Here is an 18858-nt window from a genome sequence, read left to right on the forward strand (position 1 = left end):
GGGTTCCATTCATATGAGTACACGATGATGAAGCGGAGCAAGGAGATCAAATCTCAGGTTTCCAACCTTGAGGACAAGGTTGATCTTCAAGGGGGGAGTAATGTTAGGACATGGAGGGTTTATGAGAGGCGAAAGGTGAGGAAGAGTACTTAACGGTAAACAATTAAGTGGGGCGGGAAAAAGGTCTCTATAAAAGGACCTTGTTATTGTTTTCCGTTATGCAGTTTTGTATTCTTGAGTTGAAGACCAATTTAGACTTGGTGAAGGAGGTTAAGCTCTTGGTTATCCAATTGTATTCTTTATTCTTTGATGTGAATACAAGTCGTTTCTTTTACAATTGCCTAATGTTAGAGTACTGAAGTGTGAGAGTAACGGAGATAGTTAGGTTTCTTACCAAGGTTCCTAACACAATTTCATTTCTATTCATAAACCTACAATAGATTTACAATGTCTGGTGTTTTTTAATCCTACAACTTGTCAATTTAAGGATCAGGGAATGGGGAAGGTGATTGGCCTTGCTAAGGAAGACAATGGCTCTACCTCCTTCATGGCTTCTTCTATGTCACACGTGAATTAACTCTTTTGGATCATGAGGGCAAACCTGACCACTAATGTCAGAATGTAAGTCAACGAAGATTTACCCAAGACTTGTTCCTCAGAACTGGGTTTGGCCTGGGCAATCAATAAATCGAATTCTTGGGCATAATCTTCAACACTACCCATTTGCCCCAGGGCTGCCGGTCTTTCATATATATTACCACGCCCATTTTCACCATATCTCTCCATTAAAGTTGTAGGGAAGTCTTCCCAAGATGGGTGTCTAACTTTGTTATGCAATATTGGAACCAGCGACATGCATTACCTTCCATAATGATGAAAGTGACAAGCAACTGCTCTGATGGCTTAACATCTTGCTTTTGTAAGATATTCCTAGATGAGGCTGCAAATTTTGTTCAAGTCAGGCGTGTTTTCTTTAATGTAAGTGACATCTTTTTGACACTCTGCTAGTTTGATTCCCTTATCACTGATCATATTTATTGCTATCAAGATGTGTTTTTCCATCACAAAAATAAGGAGAAAAAGGCAGGTCGGATCAATTGTTAGGTTTTCTGTAATGACAGAAAGAAAAGGGCTTTATTTGTCGCTGGGTTTATTGAGTTTCAGAAGAAAACAAGTACACACAAAGGAGTCTACTCCTTCATACTAGAATCTGTCCAGTTTTTATCTAACCAGAAAATCACCCTTCCTTCCCTACATAGGCCTAATTTATGAAAGGCAGAAAACAACTAACCTACTATTATAGAAAACCTAACCAATACGTCAAAGGATAAAAAAGGTTTAAATCCAGTTTTTACCTCTCTTCCTATATGTTAGGTTCCTTTGTTCAGGAAACCAAACAGAACACTCTCTTCTCACAATAACTCTTAACAACAGAAGAAGATGAAAGTATTTGTATGTATATTATTGAATCTGTAATGTATATAAAGAGAAATACAATTATACGTCCCAAGGAAGCCTCCCTTCCTCCACTGGAAAATGTCCAGTCTATACCCACAAGGAAAATATCTGATAATCCTCTCCACCTACTCTGTTATTATTTATACCCTCTCTCTACTAACAACTAACTTCTTTTATTCCTAACATTACTCTACCCCTCAAAATCAACCTTGTCCTCAAGGTTGAAGTCAGGGAACTGTTATTTGAGGTAATGCTCCTCTTTCCAGGTGGCGCCCTCCAAATTCTGGTCTGGAGGCTTGGGTGGTGGCAAATCCTCCTCTAATGTCTTCCTTTCTTCTTTGATTCTATTGACTTCCCACATTCTGGTCACCTCTTTTCCAAAACTATAAGCCCGGAGAAGATGATCTTTGATGTCTTTCAATGCTTCCAGCAGCTCTCTCCCCACTGCAGGTCCCTCTTTATTGGAAGTTAAGTCACTCTCTTCTGTCTCCCCCTCCACAAATTCCACTTGGCTCAAGCTCCAAGCCAGAGTCATGGTTTCAATCTCTTATAGTATATAAGCTAACTCTTTGGATTCAAAAATGTTTTCTCTGCCTATTGGCTTGTGTTCTTCAAAGGACTGATTCAGATCTGGCGTTACAACCTACAAGAAGCAAAAAAAGCCAAGTATATTGCCACCAGCATCAATTCTCTTGTTTGTTGTTATAGAACTCTCAACAAATTCTCCATTTCTATCAAAAAATCAAAATGGTAACTTCTCAGAATCTTGGCCACTTATTCCACGGTATATTAAAATCATAAAATTAGTCAGGGTATCTTGACCTTTTAGTCGACAAAAACTTCCAAATATTTTACCAGGAAGCAATTTTCCTATGACTTCATCTCTTTTCCAACCAGTTAGCCTTTCCATGGCTGCATTCCATTCAGAACAACAAGCACTCTCATCAGAAGAAAATATGGGTGGAATCAGTGGACTGAGACTCTGCACGATTGCTTTGTAATCACCTCCCAACTTGATGAATTTATCTTGAACCATTCTCTCATAAGTGATGTCTTGACCTATAAAGCATACCCCGACAACAGAATCTGTGTAGTCCCTACTAATGCAAGTATTGACCATGAGATATACAACTTTCTGTTGTTGATGAAGCCCAATGTGCTTTATTTTAAACTCTACACTTTTGTCCTACTCTCCTTGCAAGGCTCTGGTTAGAGTATTTTTAAAAGTGTCACATGAGTCCGCATGTATAATTTCATTTACCATGGATTTCCCCATAGCTTCACTGCCTTGTAGACCTGTCAGTTCAGCAATCTTTGAATTCCATCCATTGATTACCCCACCTGAATCAACCCCAAAAATCGGAACTGTTGCAGTCTCGATTAATCTTACCATTTCAAGTGCTACTAAACTGAGTTCATCCATCACTCCAGTTGAAGTGTCAGTTTTCTGCACATAGTTTGAAGTCTTTGGACCGGTGATCTCAGTGTCTTGGAAAGAATCTCTTATCATTAGTTGTAATGAGTGAATAGCATTGATTTCTGACACTTCCCAAGGCAAACTTTTGCTTTTGACTACTTCAAGAAAAGCTTTGAAAGATGATTGTTAGATGTTAAGATGTCTGTTTCTGTTATTTGGGCTCAGCCTATTCTATATTAATGGCATTGGCCCATATCTTACAATATAAATAAATTACCCTATGTGTATGCTAAACACATAAGGGATATTTTCTCTCAATCTTCTCTATTTCTCACATGGTATCTAGAGCACAGGAATAGATCCCGCCAACTTCACGGTCTCCGGTACCCATCACCGTCGCTGTCGCTGCAGTTGTCGCCGCCGCCGGAGTTCCAGAATCGACCGACAACCACACCATCGGAATCGTCTCGGCCGGGCGACCACCGTGGTCCAAAGATCGCGGCGAACGGACCACCCACGCGCCGACGCAACAGTCACCGCTGCCGCCGCGCATGCCTGCTCGTCGCCGGAGAGTTCCGCCGCCGATCAGCATCGCCGTGATCGCCTCCTCGCCCTCTTTCTGGATCTGTGGTCGTTGCGTCAATCGGAGCACTTTGGATTTTTAGGGTTTCTCCCTCTCCATGGCGTCTTCCTCGTCTACAAACACCTTTGTTGGTGGCTCATCTTCTGATCCCTCAATATACACCAATTATGTGAATATACACTTGTTCATTGACAAGTTAGATGGCACAAATTATGCAACATGGGCATTCGACATCAAACTTTGGTTGAAGAGTCAGGGGTACTTAGATCACCTTACTCAAAATGTGACTACTCCTAACATAGATGACACTTCCCGCTGGATGAAAATTGATGCTCAGTTATGCATTGTTATAATGTCCACCATTCACTCCTCACTAAAACAAATGTTTCAATCATATGAAACATGTTCCGAAGTATGGGCACAAGCGAAGTTGTTATACATAAATGATACTCAGCGTCTTTATGGTGTTTGTCAGGACCTATTAACTGTTATTGGTCCACGCAATCCTGGTCCCATGGCAGAATATTTGGGTAAAATTCATGCCCTTCTTCATGATTTTAATGATATGTTACCTCCTGCTTCCACTCCTATTGAAGAATTGGAACAACGATCAAAGTTCTTCATGTTGTTGGCATTATACGGACTCTCTGATGATGTCTGTCGTGTCCGTCATCAGATTTTGGGTTCTCCTGTCATACCCAATTTTACTTCTACTTGTTTGCTCTTTTGCGTATACCAAGCAAACCCGTCACTGAGACATCTCCTCGTACTGATGATTCCTCTGTTATGGCTGCCCAACTTGATGATCGAAGTCGGTCTCGCAAGCCAAGTAAAGGACGTCCAAAATGTGACCAGTGTGGCAAGTTAAGCCACAAAATTGATAGATGTTATGCGCTTCATGGACGTCCTCCTCGACCTGTAGCAATGGCTAATTTTGATCCACCTCCTCGATCACCGTCTGCAGACCATCCTACTTCATCTAATACCGTAGAACAACCTGCAATCTTTAACGAATTTCTCAAATGGTATGAGGATCGTCATCACTCTAGTTCCACTACATCTGCATCTGTTGCACGTACAGGTACACCTTTTGTTGGTCTGACTCACTCCCTCGGACCTTGGGTCCTTGACTCAGGCGCCACCGATCATATCACTGGTAACAAGTCCTTGTTTTCTTCTTTGTCGTGTCCGGATAATTTACCCTCGGTAACAATGGCTGATGGGTCTAGAGTTTCATCTCATGGTGTTGGTACTGTTAATATTTTTCCATCCATATCCATTGATCATGTACTTTATGTCCCTGGGTCTCCCTTCAATTTATTGTCCATTAGTCGTCTAACTCGTACTCTTAATTGTGTTATCTCATTTACTAAAGATTTTGTTTGGTTGCAGGACCGGAGTTCGAAACTCATGATTGGCACAGGATGTGAGTCTCATGGCCTTTATCATCTCCGCCCTTCTCCACATGTTGGCGTAACATGGAATCACCATCCGTTCTTCATGCTCAGTTAGGTCGTCCTAGTCTTGCCAAACTACAACAACTTGTCCCGACGTTGTCAAAATTATCAAGTTTATCGTGTGAGTCTTGTTAGTTAGGGAAGCATACTCGTAGTTCCTTTCCTAGTAGTGTCTCACAACGGGCGTCGTCCCCCTTTTCATTGGTTCATTCTGACATTTGGGGACCTAGTCGTGTTAAGTCCACCTTAGGTTTTCAGTATTTTGTTACCTTTATTGATGACTATTCCAGATGTACTTGGTTGTTTTTAATGAAGAATCGTTCTGAGTTGTTTTCTATTTTGCAATCTTTTTTTAATGAAATAAAAACACAGTTTGGGGTTTCTATTCGAAATTTACGCAGTGATAATGGCCGTGAATACCTTTCTCAACCATTTAAACATTTTATGGCTTCTCATGGCATTCTTCACCAAACCTCATGTGCTTATACCCCTCAACAAAATGGGGTGGCTGAGCGCAAGAATAGACACCTTATTGAAACAACTCGTACCCTTCTCATTAATGGTCAAGTACTCTCACGTTTTTGGGGTGATGTTGTTCTCACGGCATGTTATCTTATCAACCGCATGCCATCTTCCGTCCTAGATAACAAAATCCCTCATTCTATCTTATTTCCTCAAGACCCTCTACATCCATTACCTCTTAGAGTTTTTGGGTGTACATGTTTTGTTCATGATTTTAGTCTTGGTCTTGATAAGTTATCTCCTAGGTCTCACAAATGTGTCTTCTTAGAATTTCCACGGTCACAAAAGGGCTATAAGTGTTTTTCCCCTTCCCTCCATCGTTATTTTATCTCTGCCGATGTCACTTTTAATGAATCTTCTTTTTACTTTTCACATCTATCTTCTAGTTTTGTACCTCTCCCTGTTACTGTTGATATTCCTCTTTTCTATTATCCTCCTGGTGATGTTCCACCCATTTTGTCTCCTTCTTCTTTAAACTCTCATTCACCACAGGATCGACCTTCACCACCACCCCTTCAGGTTTATAGTCGCCGCACTCGTCTCCCTCATGACTCACTTCTAGTGCCGCCTCGTGTGTCTCCTCCGGCTCCAGCAAATGAGTTTGACTTGCCTATTGCCCTCCGTAAAGGTATACGCTCTACCCGTAACCCTTCCCCCCATTATACTGTTCTTAGTTACCACAGATTATCTCCATCTTTTTACACTTGTCTCTCATCCATTTATTCTGTGTCAATTCCTAAATTTGTGGGTGATGCCTTAACTCATCCTGGCTGGCGTCAAGCTATGCTGGATGAATTAAGTGCTTTACAGAAAAGTGGAACTTGGGAGCTTGTCCAATTACCATCTGGAAAGTCTGTTGTTGGTTGCAGGTGGGTGTATGCTATCAAGGTTGGCCTTGATGGCAAAATTGATCATCTGAAAGCTCGACTGGTTGCCAAAGGCTACACACAGATTTTTGGTTTGGATTATGGTGATACTTTTTCTCGAGTGGCAAAAATGACCTCTGTTCGCCTATTCATTGCCATGGCCGCTCTTCGACAATGGCCTCTTTACCAACTTGATGTCAAAAATGCTTTCCTAAATGGTGATTTGCATGAAGAAATTTATATGAAGCAACCGCCTGGTTTTGTTGCTCAGGGGGAGTCATCTGGATTGGTATGTCGTCTTCGCAAATCCTTATATGGCCTAAAACAGTCTCCTCGGGCCTGGTTTGGTAAATTCAGTTGTGTTGTTCAACAATTTGGTATGTCTCGCAGTGAAGCGGATCATTCAGTGTTTTATCACCACTCCAGTGTTGGATGTATCTACTTAATAGTGTATGTCGATGATATTGTTCTCACAGGAAGCGATTATCTTGGCATCTCTCAGATGAAACAACACCTTTGTCATCATTTTCAAACCAAAGATCTTGGCAAACTCCGGTACTTTTTGGGTATTGAAGTAGCACAATCCAATGATGGTATTGTCATATCTCAGAGGAAGTATGCGTTAGACATCTTGGAGGAAACAGGGTTAATGAACTGTAAATTTGTTGAGACACCTATGGACCCTAACATCAAACTCCTACCAAATCAGGGGGAGCCTTTCTCAGATCCTGAACGGTACAGAAGATTAGTTGGTAAATTAAACTATCTTACTGTTACGCGTCCTGACATTTCCTTCACAGTTAGTGTGGTGAGTCAATTTCTAAACTCCCCATGTGAAGACCATTGGGATGCAGTTGTTCGCATACTGAAGTATATTAAAGGATCACCTGGAAAAGGTTTGCTATATGGCCCTAACAACGATACAAAAATCGTTTGCTAATTAAATGCTGATTGGGCTGGTTCCCCTTCTGATAGGAGGTCTACTTCTGGATATTGTGTCTCTATTGGTGGCAACCTGATATCTTGGAAAAGTAAGAAGCAAAGTGTTGTGGCAAGGTCCAGTGCAGAAGCAGAATATAGAGCTATGGCATCAGCTACTTGCGAGCTTGTGTGGCTTAAACAATTGCTTAGTGAATTGAAATTTGGACATGTCACTCACATGACACTTATATGTGATTATCAAGCTACTCTCCATATTAGCTCTAACCCTGTCTTCCATGAGAGAACCAAACACATTGAAGTTGATTGTCACTTCATTCGAGAAAAAATCATATCCAGAGATATCAAGACTGAGTTCGTTAACTCAAGCAACCAGTTGGCAGACATATTCACAAGTCCTTACGAGGACCTAGAATTGATTATCTTTGTAACAAGCTTGGAACATATGATTTATATGCTCTAGCTTGAGGGGGAGTGTTAGATGTTAAGATGTGTGTTTCTGTTATTTGGGCTCAGCCTATTCTGTATTAAGGGCATTGGCCCATATCTTACAATATAAATAAATTACCCTATGTGTATGCTAAACACATAAGGGATATTTTCTCTCAATCTTCTCTATTTCTCACAATGATCTTGGGTTCATTTTTCCTCCATCATCCCTATCCTCTGGATGGTGCTTGGCTCCTCCCCATTTGACTTCCTTAGCAGTGTGAGACCTGAACCAGAACAAGATATGTTTTGAATTGATTCTTGCCGTGGCCATGCCACAAAACTGCATCACCCAGTGAAGCAGCACCTGGATAACCAGCATCAGCTAAACTATCTGTTGTCAAACCTGTTGAATCCCCATGATTACTAAGTAGCCATTCTGCAATGTCTTTTACCTGTGCTTCAGTTGGGGATGTACCTAACAACCAGTAGTTTCCATCATAAGACAAGGCAACCCCTTCACCTAAATATACATTATAAGGGGGCGTATCCTCACTTTTCAGCCCCAATTCCTCCACCAATCTGGTGGAAATAAGGCTATGACTTGCCCCACTGTCAATCAACACCCATACCTTTCTCCCTTGCACCCAACCTTGCAGTTTCATTGTTTTAGACTGTGTTAAACCACCTGCAGATAATACAGATAACTCCATGTTTTTTTGTTCGATTTCGGGACCCTCCTCTACCTCATCTTCTTCGTCTTCCTGCCCTCCGCCGGCGTTGGCAGACCCCTCCGACGATCCCCGATACGTCTCCGTCCCCGCGACTGTCCCCGAGCTTGAGTTACATCTTCCCCATGCCGTACCTCCTTTCCCCACCATTCCGCCAAACCTCTGCGTCAGATCGTCGGTGAACGTCTTCTAAGTCGGGTGTCTGGTTTTCTTCCGCCAGAAGCGGAACCAATAACTCGCTAAACATAAGGCATCCATGCATCTATAGACGAACTTCATCTTCTCTTTCTCCGTCACGCTCTGGAGGTCGAAGATTTTCTCCGCCTTTGCAATCCAGCTCATGGGATCCGTACCTTCAAAAGTAGGTAGTTCAACGTGCTTCCTCCAATTGCGTTGAACTTCTCCTTTGTCTTCTTCCGATTCCTCCTTCGAGTTTTCCGGCGGTCGTCGTTCGCGTCCAACAGTGATGGACTCACGACTTCCTTCGGAGCTCCGATGCTGGTTCCGGATTCGTCATTCTCGAGCGCGGCCAAACGCTTGGAATTTGCAAGTTATCGCTCTCATCTCCGCTTTCAACTCTTCTACTGTCGATTCAATCGCAACCATCCGTCCCTCTATCCTTCCTTCTAGTGCGTTTAGTTTCCCCTCCATTCTTCTTCTTCACGCGCTCTGATTGCTCCTCCAATACCGATCCGGCAGGTCGGACCAACTTGTTAGGTTCCTTTGTTCAGGAAACCAAACAGAACACTCTCTTCTCACAATAACTCTTAACAAGAGAAGAAGATGAAAGTATTTGTATGTATATTATTGAATCTGTAATGTATATAAAGAGATATACAATTATAAGTCCCAAGGAAGCCTCCCTTCCACCACTGGAAAATGTCCGGTCTATACCCACAAGGAAAATATCTGATAATCCTCTCTCCACCTATTATGTTATTATTTATACCCTCTCTCTACTAACAACTAACTTCTTTTATTCCTAACACTATAATACACTTTTAAAGTCCTATTGGTGTCCTGTGGTTCAACATATCTCCAAACATAAGGACATGTAATTAAACAAGTTTTATATACAGAAGCATATTTTTACTGAACACCGCCAAACATAAGGCATTTAATAGTTTTTTCAACATACACTAGACGGATTTTTAAGTCTTTGAGCTTCATCAATGATTGCATACTGCCATGGTATTTGAGAAAGAAAATCCTGATCCACCAGTGCAATGTCATATGAAGTCAATAGCACATCAAAAGGCAACAAGACCTGCTAAAAGTTGCAGAAAATGAAAATTAGTAGACATTCAAACACCCTTAATACTAGGTTTTGAAAAAGACTTTTCATGCCATTGCACACATCAAAAGGCTATAAGACCTGATAAAAGTTCAACCAAATAATAATTAGTAGATATTCTAAAACATATACTACTAACAACCATACTACTACGTTTTGAAAAGGACTTTTCATGTGGTTGACATTTATGTCCAATTCCAATCACTTCATTATTTTCTTTTCCTCCTATTGCGGTTTCCTCAAAATGAGAGAGATGTTACACTCAAATTATATTATTTGTGCTTGTTGATTGCTAAAGATCATAATCCTTCTCCACTTGGTAAGTCACCAGGTTATACAAAAAAGTTGTTTTCCACGGTATTCCCATGTTACAACTTCCACAACAATAACCAAACATTGTTTTTTAATAAATGTCATCCAGAACTCCAGATTCAAAGAGCATACGGGATAGTATAATTTACTCACATTGATTGTTGATGACTGTCTTGCTACATGTTCATGTATTTTCATGCGTAGATTGCGCCTATTTTCTTTATCACCAACATATTTGAACACTGTTAGTTTGGGGGTAAATTTAACTATCTCTAAGACCCACCCCTCAGTCACACTTAGAGGACATATAACCACTGAAAACAAAACAAAAGCATCAGAGAGCTAAATATTTAACAAAACACAGATTACAAGATAAAAATATAAAATTCTTAAATTAAACCAAGATTCCTTCACTCACAAAATGGCCCATCAGACAACTGGCACACTTTTAAATAGCTTAAAAAGGAGATAGCTTGCAAAGTCTTGCCCAGTCCCATCTGTCCATATCAAAAACAAACATAAAAATTAACAAAACTAGGATCACATCTTGATTTTGTATTTCAATAAGAATATTGTGAACCTCGTATTCGGCCTTACATTTGGTGAATTAGGGAAAAACAAGACCCAAGAGAAATTAAAAAGCATGCACAGCTCTTAGAAGTTAACCATTTTTAAGATAATACAGCTCTTTGTATATGAACAAACAAGATATGAAACAATGGTGATAAATAATCATGCAGCTCAGAAGCAACAAAAACAATAGATGTTTGCATGACATGACTAAATTCACCTCCATTAGTTCATCAAAAATACTGAAACTCTTAGACAAGTAAACTGCAATTTCAAGAAACATATGATATTGATAAACATGACACAGACAGCACTTCTGCCAGGTAAAATATACTGATTTTACATAACAAAATGACAATAATGCCGAAAGGAAAACTTGGATCTGTACAAGGGACTGTTCCCTTCTTAGGTTCTCTTTAGGTTTTCTAATCTGTAATTACTGCCATGAGCAGCTAGACCTCTTCATTGGGATTGTATGTTATCTTCATCTCTGAAATATTCTAGTGATATATATATATATATATATATATATATATATAGACATATGTAGATATATTTATTCAGTTGTTCACTTCCATTCGATATTGTTATATTCATTTTGTGTTTAATGCTTATTGTTAGATATATTGCATGTTAATTAAGGAAACAAGGCCCCTATGTTAATTATGTTATTTTTACATATTCATTTGTATTTGGGCTTAGCCCACATTCTCATTATTATAAATATATTACCCTATATGTATTTTCTACAAAAGGGAGATTAATCCTATACCTAGTTTTACTATATTCAATATGATTTCTAGAACCTAAAGCTTTTGATAGTCAATATTTGAATTTTGAATTCATTAAGAGAGGATTTTCTTAGTTATTGTCATAAAACACTGGTTCTTATCAAAGATTGAGATCTCTGTAATGAATCTTTATTGGCATCTCTCTGTCTTATTTTTGCGCTCTTCTCTTATTTTCTTTGTTTATCCTACAAGAGAAATAAAATTCAGAAACGATCATACTCTTTCCTTGATAGCAGCGATCAATTGCACTAAGGTCGCCTCCTCCTCTTTCAGGACCTATGCTTGTTACCCTAATTGGAGAACCTTAGGTTTTTAGGATTTTTCTCTCTCTTATTCATCTATGGCTAATTGTGCTGCCTCCTCTAAAATCTCTTTTGCCACCAATGTGTATGACCTGACAATCTATACTATGTCAATGTGCACTTGTCCATTGATAAGTTAGATGACACTAATTGTGCGACTTGGGCGTCAAACATTAAACTTTGGCTTAAGAGTCAGGAGTATCTTGATCATCTTACTCAAAGAGTGACTGTTATTGCTCCCAGTGAAGTTTCTTATTGGAAGTCCTATATCAGTGGGAAAGAATGTTATATATTGATATTGATTGTTGGAATATGGATGAGGTGAATGATGAAGTCCAATCCCAGCTTTCTATCAACTGAATTTTAAATTTCTTTCAAAACAACTTTCGACTTCAATATTTGAGCCATTGTGAATTTCAATTTACAGAATGGATTCAAATCAGTTTTTTATTGCATATATAATTGACAAGAGTTAAATTTGTGATAATGATAGATATTTTCCATGTACATGTGGTTCAACAACCCTAACCCTAAGTGGCAACTTCGACTAAATTGGTGCACTTGCCAAAATAAACCATTTTGATTAGTAACTACTTTAAAAGATGAATTTCATGACTATAATACCAATTAGATTACAAAATTTTTCCTGTCAGTTTACACAAGCTCTGACACAGAATTGAAGAGTGTACCTCATCCCCTGCAAATAATAGAAAAATTCTAGTCATAACCTAATAAAAAATGTTGCTTCATAAATACTATCAAACCCACGAGGTCTTAAATCTTCAAACAGAATAAGAAAACTAAAAACACATCATCTGTCAACACTGGATATTTTTTCTTCATTTTCGCAAAGAATTATAAACAAAATTGCTGACTTGTGCAGCTTGGTCATAGGTTTCAAATCTTGGAATCAGCCTCTGGCATACAAGGCTAAGACTGTGCATATCCACCCTCCATAAACCCCACCAAGCCAGAAACTCATGCCCTAGGACAGCCTATTGTTACAAAAAAATGTGAAACAACTAAACAACATGCCTTACTGCACAAAAACATCAGCAGATTGGATTGACATTGCATGGAGAAAAGTTCCTACTTGCCAAACACATAGAACACCATATGGATATCACCCAAACTCTAAAATTAATTGAATAAACAAAAAGTCCATAACTACAATTTCAGAGTAAATATATGTTTTATCCCTTCAAAGAATATTCCATAATCCACATTACATTACCTCTAATCCATTATTATAAGAAATATTAAACTTGGCACTTCAAAGATAATGCCATCAGTTTCAATTAGATATTATAATGAATGGACGTTAAAGGACTAATTTTAAGTATTTAAAAAGGTAAGAATAACATGACGACATGTGTTACTACCTCTAGATGTTGGCAACACAATTTTTTCAATAATCTCTGCTATCGGTTGAATTCCATGTAGTTCCCACAAAGAGAAAGACAAGACGACACAAAATTCATCCAAAAATGTATTTTAAAGAATATGATGCTAGTCTTGCTTTTTACAATATTTTGAAGGCGTAAAATATACACGTTTACACCAAAATTTATATATTTTAGTTATTTTCATATTTTTTATGATTATATATTATAACATAAAATTTCATACGTATAAGTGTCAATCTCAATTTGATCCCTACAAGTAAAAGTTTAATGCAGACAAACACATTGAACCGGAGATTAAACCTCACAATCTCCGAATTCATAATTTTCCCCCAAAGAATGTTTGGAAATGGAACAACAAAAAAAGCATTCCAACACATTAAGAGCAACAAAACACATTGAAAGTGTTACAGTCTCACCGAGGACAACGTTGGCGCCGAGTTTGTACCTCCGTATTAGCCAGGAAACCCCTTCCACCTGGTGCGGCTTGAGAGTCGCCCTGAGCCCGAGCTCTTCCTCACACGCCGGCACGTCGCCGGCGCGTGCCTCATCGTCTAGTATGATTTTGGCAACGACTTGAAGTTTCTGTTCATAGCTAAGATTCATGGCGTCGATGTGCGTCGAGTCGGTTGTTTGGGAAGCTTTAGAAGCAAAGAAAGAACGAAACGGCTACTCGGTGGTTTTGAAAATATGCGGGTGCTAAACACAATTTTAACATCACTTGCAAAAACATATTTCTGCATTAAATTAGATTATAAGGTAATAGCGAATTGACGTTTACATGTTAATAATAATGGTGCAAGTCACATTTATCCCTAACATCAATTCAAAATATACAAGTGACTGCAATTTTTATATATCAATATAAAAAGATGTATTATCGACGAAAAATAATAATATTCAATTAGATTTAAAAGTTATTTTTTTAACTTTAATTATTTTAATTTTTTATTAAAATTAATTTCTTGATAATATATCAAAATTAAATAGAATAATAAGTATATATTAAAAATGTATTAAAATTAAAATTAATATACATATTGACATATAAAATAGAAAAAGTCAAATTTTAACTCGATAAAATAAATTATAAAGAATAAAGAATGAGAAAAAAAACAGTTTTAATAGTTATTTCAAAGAGATAAATCAATAAAAGAACAAATAAAATGGTATGTTTGATTATAGTATCTCCTACATTCAGTCATACTCATGGGACAATTGCAACCCTTATCAAAACGGTAATTTTAGTTGTGATTCTATGCATTATTGATACCATATGGTTCACTATAAATACGGTTTGTTTCTGAAGTAAGAGTTTTTCTTATAATAGATTTAGTAATAGGCTTTGTACCGAACTACAACCGATCAATCACCATGACGACAAAGTTTTTCAACCATCTAATAGATTGTTGACTGACTCAATATTAGATTCATAGTATCAAATCAGATTAAAATTGATTAACTTTTTTTGAGTCACAGAGCTGAAATTCACTATAAAATTTATAAATAAAAATTTGAGTTAAAAAAATAAAGTAGATTACACACTAATTATAACATTTATTATTATTTATTTAAGTTTATTTTACTTTTGTTTACACAAGAGTCAACATGGTTGGATCTTAATGCAATTTTAGTATGAAATCCAATTCTTCATATATCTTGTAAAAGGGGAGAGAGATTTTGTTGGAATAAACTTAAAATTTAGAATGGATTTATTTGTAATTTCTCAGAGTCTTTATTTTACTTAAGTGTAGTATTTTTGGGTTCTATTTCTTTTGCCGCATGCGTCTGTTTCCATTTTCGTTTTATATTGTGTCAGATTGTGGAGTTTGGGCTGTTTCTTGTTTCAGTTGTTCAGTTTATATTTTGTAAAGTTCTGTTACCCCTGCCGCTATTTAAAATAGTTTGCGGCACTCAATTTATAATACACTGAATTATCAGAAATATTTTTTTGGTGTGTGTTGCTGGGTTTGTTTATTTAACAGATTTTACGAAATTGATAGAAAAAGAAAAGGCAGTCCACTTAGTAAATTTCTCTGTATTGATATTCAGACAATATTTTGCTAGACGAAACTTTATTTGGAATTTCAATTTCAATTCTAAACCACTGAAAAAAGAGCAGAATGGTCCATTCCCTCTTAGAATGAGAAGGGAAATTGATGGTTAAAATTAGAGGCTGCGCAGGAGAATGCCTTCAAAAGTAATTCCTGGACCAAATGCCAGTCCCAAGCCCCATTCTTCAGCACCATCTTTCAGAAACTCCCTCATGTACTCCATCACATAGAATATAGTGTTGCTGCTAACATTGCCATAGTCCATCAGTGCCTTCCTACTGCACTCTAACTTGTCACTGCTCAACTTCAGGGTACTCTCAAGCTTGTTCAGAATTGCAGGCCCTCCAGGGTGAACTGCCCAGAACAAATCATTGAACTCCTTCACACTGCTTTTGGCCATCAGCTTTCTGCAGAACTCTTCTATGTTGTCTTCAATTTTCTGAGGGAGATCTCTTCCAAGTTTGAAGTTTATGCCTTCTTCAGAGAGTCTCCCATCAATCACACTGTGTGTCTCAGGCAGAAACTTTTGGACTGCATAGCTCAATTCCATGAAGGGAGACTCTTGACCCACCACAGGGTTGGCTCCAACTATGACAGCTGCAGCTCCATCACCAAAAAGTGCAGCCCCCACAAGATCATAAGGCCTGGCCTTGTTGGGGGGTCTAAACCCAAGAATGGTGGTCTCAGAGGTAGTGACCAGAACCCTGCTACCAGGGTTGTTCTCTGCAATGTCCTTGGCCACTCTCAGGCCTGTGACACCACCATAGCAACCTAGAAAGTACAGCATTACACGGCCAACGTCACTCCTGAGACCAAGCTCATTTGCCAAGTAAAGGTCACCACCTGGTAGCCTTATTTCACTCGAGGAAACATACACGATGTGGGTGATGTCTTGAGCAGGCCTTCCCCATTCCTTGATGCAGCAAAGGCTGGCCTTGGTAGCCATCTCTACCACTGCAGGGTTCGCTATTTCAAGCTTCTGCTTTATGGTTGGGGAACCCTCTGTCGCCAACTCTGGATACTTGTCAAGGATCTCCTTTGACATCACTGTGTACCTTGTCTTCACAGTGGTGTTTTTACCTGAAAAATGGAAAATCAAGGAACAAAAGATAACAGCTTAGCTTACTAATATTTTCAATAGTTCAGGTTATGCATATTTCCAGATCCACAATTGTAGTCACTAAGATTCTATCAACATGTCTCTAAGATTTCTTACTCGTGAGTCATTTACGATTAAGAGGTATATAGACATTTTTGCGACAAGATCTATTAATTTACCTAGAACAAATAAGTTTTTATTCTTTTTCCTTGGTATTTTCAGTCCATGATCATATAAAGCAATATCTGTTTTGCATGTGTCAAAAACTTTTCTTTCTTTATTCTTGGTTTATAAGGATTGTTTCTAGAAGTTCCTTACCACGGAAACAATGGTTGGAAATTTCTAGAACGGTAAGAGTTTTCTAAGATCTGCACTAAGACTTTAAACTTAATTTAATTCAATAAAACTGATTTCTAAAATGAAGTTTGTATTTTGTATGAATTGACTTTATCGACTTTCAACATCACTGGTTTAAAACAGTCACAAAAGAGAAAGTAAATAAGTAATATTGCACTTACAGAGACGTTCCAATTTCTCCTTAATATAAGCATCTACGCACTTAGTGTCACGGATATAGCCCTCAACCAAACACTCCTGAGGGATGATTTGGCTAGGGAAAGCCTTGCCTATGGCAAGTATGGTGGCCTTCCCTGGTGTAGGCACACGCCTAGTATTAGTAGTGAGTGCAGCATGCTGCGTGGAGCTACCGTTGGAATCACCTTGTGGCATTTTTTCTGAGGTTTAAGCAAATGCTGTTACTTACTACTGTAGAGACAATGAAGACTCACACCACACAGAGAATTCACAAGCTATCTGGTTATAAATGAAGCATGGCATGCGAAGGAAACGAGGTTGGTGTGAAGCAAGTCCAGCATGTTGTGAGAAATTGTTACCTTAGTGAAGTTTGGTGGCATTTTGATGTTCATGGTTTAGATGTGTGAGGGGTTTCACAGCTCAACAATCTTTTACTTTCTCAGTTTAGCACCGAATCCATTTCTAATTTTGCAACACTTATTCGTCACTGTCAAGTGTCACACAATATAACAGCATATATTACACTAAGGTTGGTTTGAGAGGGAATGTGTACAATAATTTTTATTTATAATAGAAATTATTTTAAATATTAATAATTTTTAGTTTATAAAATAATATGTATTGATTCATTATTTTTATCTTTAAAATTTGTTACTATTTAATGATTTTCTTAATACTTTTTAACATTAAAAACGTTTTTACCTGTTAAAAATAAAAGTTAAAAAATATTTTCAAATCTTCTTCATTTTTATAATATCGTGATAATACTTATATAATTTTATATGATAACACGTTAAATTATTTTTTTGTAATGAAGCTATTGGATAATTTTTACTTTTATTATATATTTCTTATGTAATCTGAATAAGTTAGATTCGTGAAGTTTTAAACTAGGGAATTGATTACTCAAATTTGGGTACTTTCTTTTGTTACCTCCTTAAATTTCTTTTTTTTCATTCTCATAAATTTGGATTGTGTAATTCTTTTAATGGCTTACATTTAAGGGGTCTGAGCCAATGATTTGATTTGTTTGTGACAAGAAAAGGATTTTTTTTTTTTACCAAAGTCATTTTCTTATTGGCTACTCAGATAAAATTTTATTTTGGTTAATTAACTTTGTTAGTAGAAAAAAACTTGGGACGTTGGATTTATGATACGAGAGTTCTCTTACAAATATATTTTAAAGGGGATATGGTGAAAGTATTTTTAACTATAAGGAGACTTCGTTAAAATTTTAATAAAATTACTTTAGGTTTTGGATTAATCAATAAAAAAGAACAACCGATTAAAATTTATTTATTTTACTTAAGGCATAAGTGATCGTTATTAGGCCGAATCTAATTTAATTTAACATTCAACTAAATCTAATTAATATAATTAAATTTAACTTTCAATTTTAAGAACCTACAAAATAGAGTGTTAAAGTTTATAGGTATATTAAAATAATGAGACACAATACTTTATTATGAAATAATTTTATAATATAAATAATTTTTTTTAAACTCGTTCCATTATTTAAATCACACTCTATCTCTCTGAAACAATTTTTTTTTGTTTTCTTTCACTTCTCTTTAAGTGTTCTAACTCCTTGATCATCTGTTTACGATCAAGAGGTACTTAGACGATCATGGCGTCAATGTATACAAATTCAACTGATCAATTTGCTATTTAGAATAAGTAAGTTGGTAACCCCTTCTCTTTAGTATTTTTAGGGTTCATGATCATGCAAAGAGATTATGTTTTGCATGTGTCAAGAATATCTCTTCCTCCATTCTTGGTTCAATTGAGGTTCTAAAGTCTATCTCCAATCACCAATCGATGATTTATAGGTGTTTTTAGAAGTTCCTTGCAGTGAAAGCAATCGTTGGGGATTTCTAGAACGGTAGAAATTTTCTAGAGGTAAGGGAAGCTAAATTGTTCTTTAATTGATGTTTGTAGTGTAAGTTTGAAGATTATATGAGTAGTAAACTGTTTAAGTGAAAATTATGTAATGTGCAAGTTGTAACAAAAGTAATTAAGCGTTTTGAGTTTGTAGTGATGAAATGTTATTGTGAATTATATTGGATGCTGATTTGGATTGGAATTGAATGTTTATGT

The 18858-nt window shown here is 37.3% G+C and overlaps 3 protein-coding genes and 1 pseudogene across 5 annotated transcripts in view; 1 reads left to right on the plus strand and 3 right to left on the minus strand.

The window, feature by feature from the left end:
* ASG3 (SNF2 domain-containing protein / helicase domain-containing protein) overlaps positions 1-13778 on the minus strand; it is a 51921-nt gene extending 38143 nt beyond the window's left edge. The window contains exons 1-4 of one of the 3 annotated variants that reach the window (XM_088115195.1): positions 13494-13628; positions 10427-10505; positions 10162-10322; positions 9541-9669 (exon numbers count right to left, since the gene is read on the minus strand). In XM_088115195.1, coding sequence (XP_087971321.1) covers positions 9541-9669; positions 10162-10322; positions 10427-10505 — 369 coding nt within the window. In that variant the 5' untranslated portion in view covers positions 13494-13628. Of the gene's footprint in view, positions 1-9540; positions 9673-10161; positions 10323-10426; positions 10506-13485 lie in introns of all 3 variants that reach the window. The other 2 variants (XM_088115194.1, XM_088115196.1) reach the window with 2 other exon arrangements.
* LOC148197750 (phytochrome E pseudogene) lies at positions 1697-8552 on the minus strand (annotated as a pseudogene).
* LOC148197751 (uncharacterized) lies at positions 3453-4888 on the plus strand. The gene is made up of 3 exons (XM_088092002.1): positions 3453-3999; positions 4215-4614; positions 4851-4888. Exons 1-3 carry the CDS (start codon positions 3556-3558, stop codon positions 4886-4888), a joined length of 882 nt encoding a protein of 293 aa, XP_087948128.1. The 5' UTR covers positions 3453-3555.
* Positions 13779-15106: 1328 nt separating the features above from the next.
* LOC124822545 (type III polyketide synthase A-like) lies at positions 15107-17003 on the minus strand. Its single transcript, XM_047294561.2, has 2 exons — positions 16746-17003; positions 15107-16208 (listed from the first exon to the last, which is right to left on the minus strand). The coding sequence occupies exons 1-2, from the start codon at positions 16954-16956 to the stop codon at positions 15244-15246; spliced, it is 1176 nt and encodes a 391-aa protein (XP_047150517.1). The 5' UTR covers positions 16957-17003; the 3' UTR covers positions 15107-15243.
* Positions 17004-18858: the final 1855 nt, after the last annotated feature.

This window comes from Vigna umbellata, chromosome 5 (genome assembly GCF_029865625.1).
Source record: "Vigna umbellata cultivar VRB3 chromosome 5, Vumbellata_1.0, whole genome shotgun sequence".
NCBI classification, from domain to species: Eukaryota; Viridiplantae; Streptophyta; class Magnoliopsida; order Fabales; family Fabaceae; genus Vigna; species Vigna umbellata.

Coding starts and splice junctions, on each gene's coding strand:
- LOC148197751 (XM_088092002.1), top strand. CDS start 3,556: ATGGCGTCTTCCTCGTCTACAAACACCTTTGTTGGTGGCTCATCTTCT. Junction 4,000..4,214: donor AATATTTGGGTAAAATTCAT/GCCCTTCTTCAT, acceptor CCCGTCACTGAG/ACATCTCCTCGTACTGATGA. Junction 4,615..4,850: donor CGCCACCGATCATATCACTG/GTAACAAGTCCT, acceptor GTTTGGTTGCAG/GACCGGAGTTCGAAACTCAT.
- LOC124822545 (XM_047294561.2), bottom strand. CDS start 16,956: ATGCCACAAGGTGATTCCAACGGTAGCTCCACGCAGCATGCTGCACTC. Junction 16,209..16,745: donor GGAGAAATTGGAACGTCTCT/GTAAGTGCAATA, acceptor TCCATTTTTCAG/GTAAAAACACCACTGTGAAG.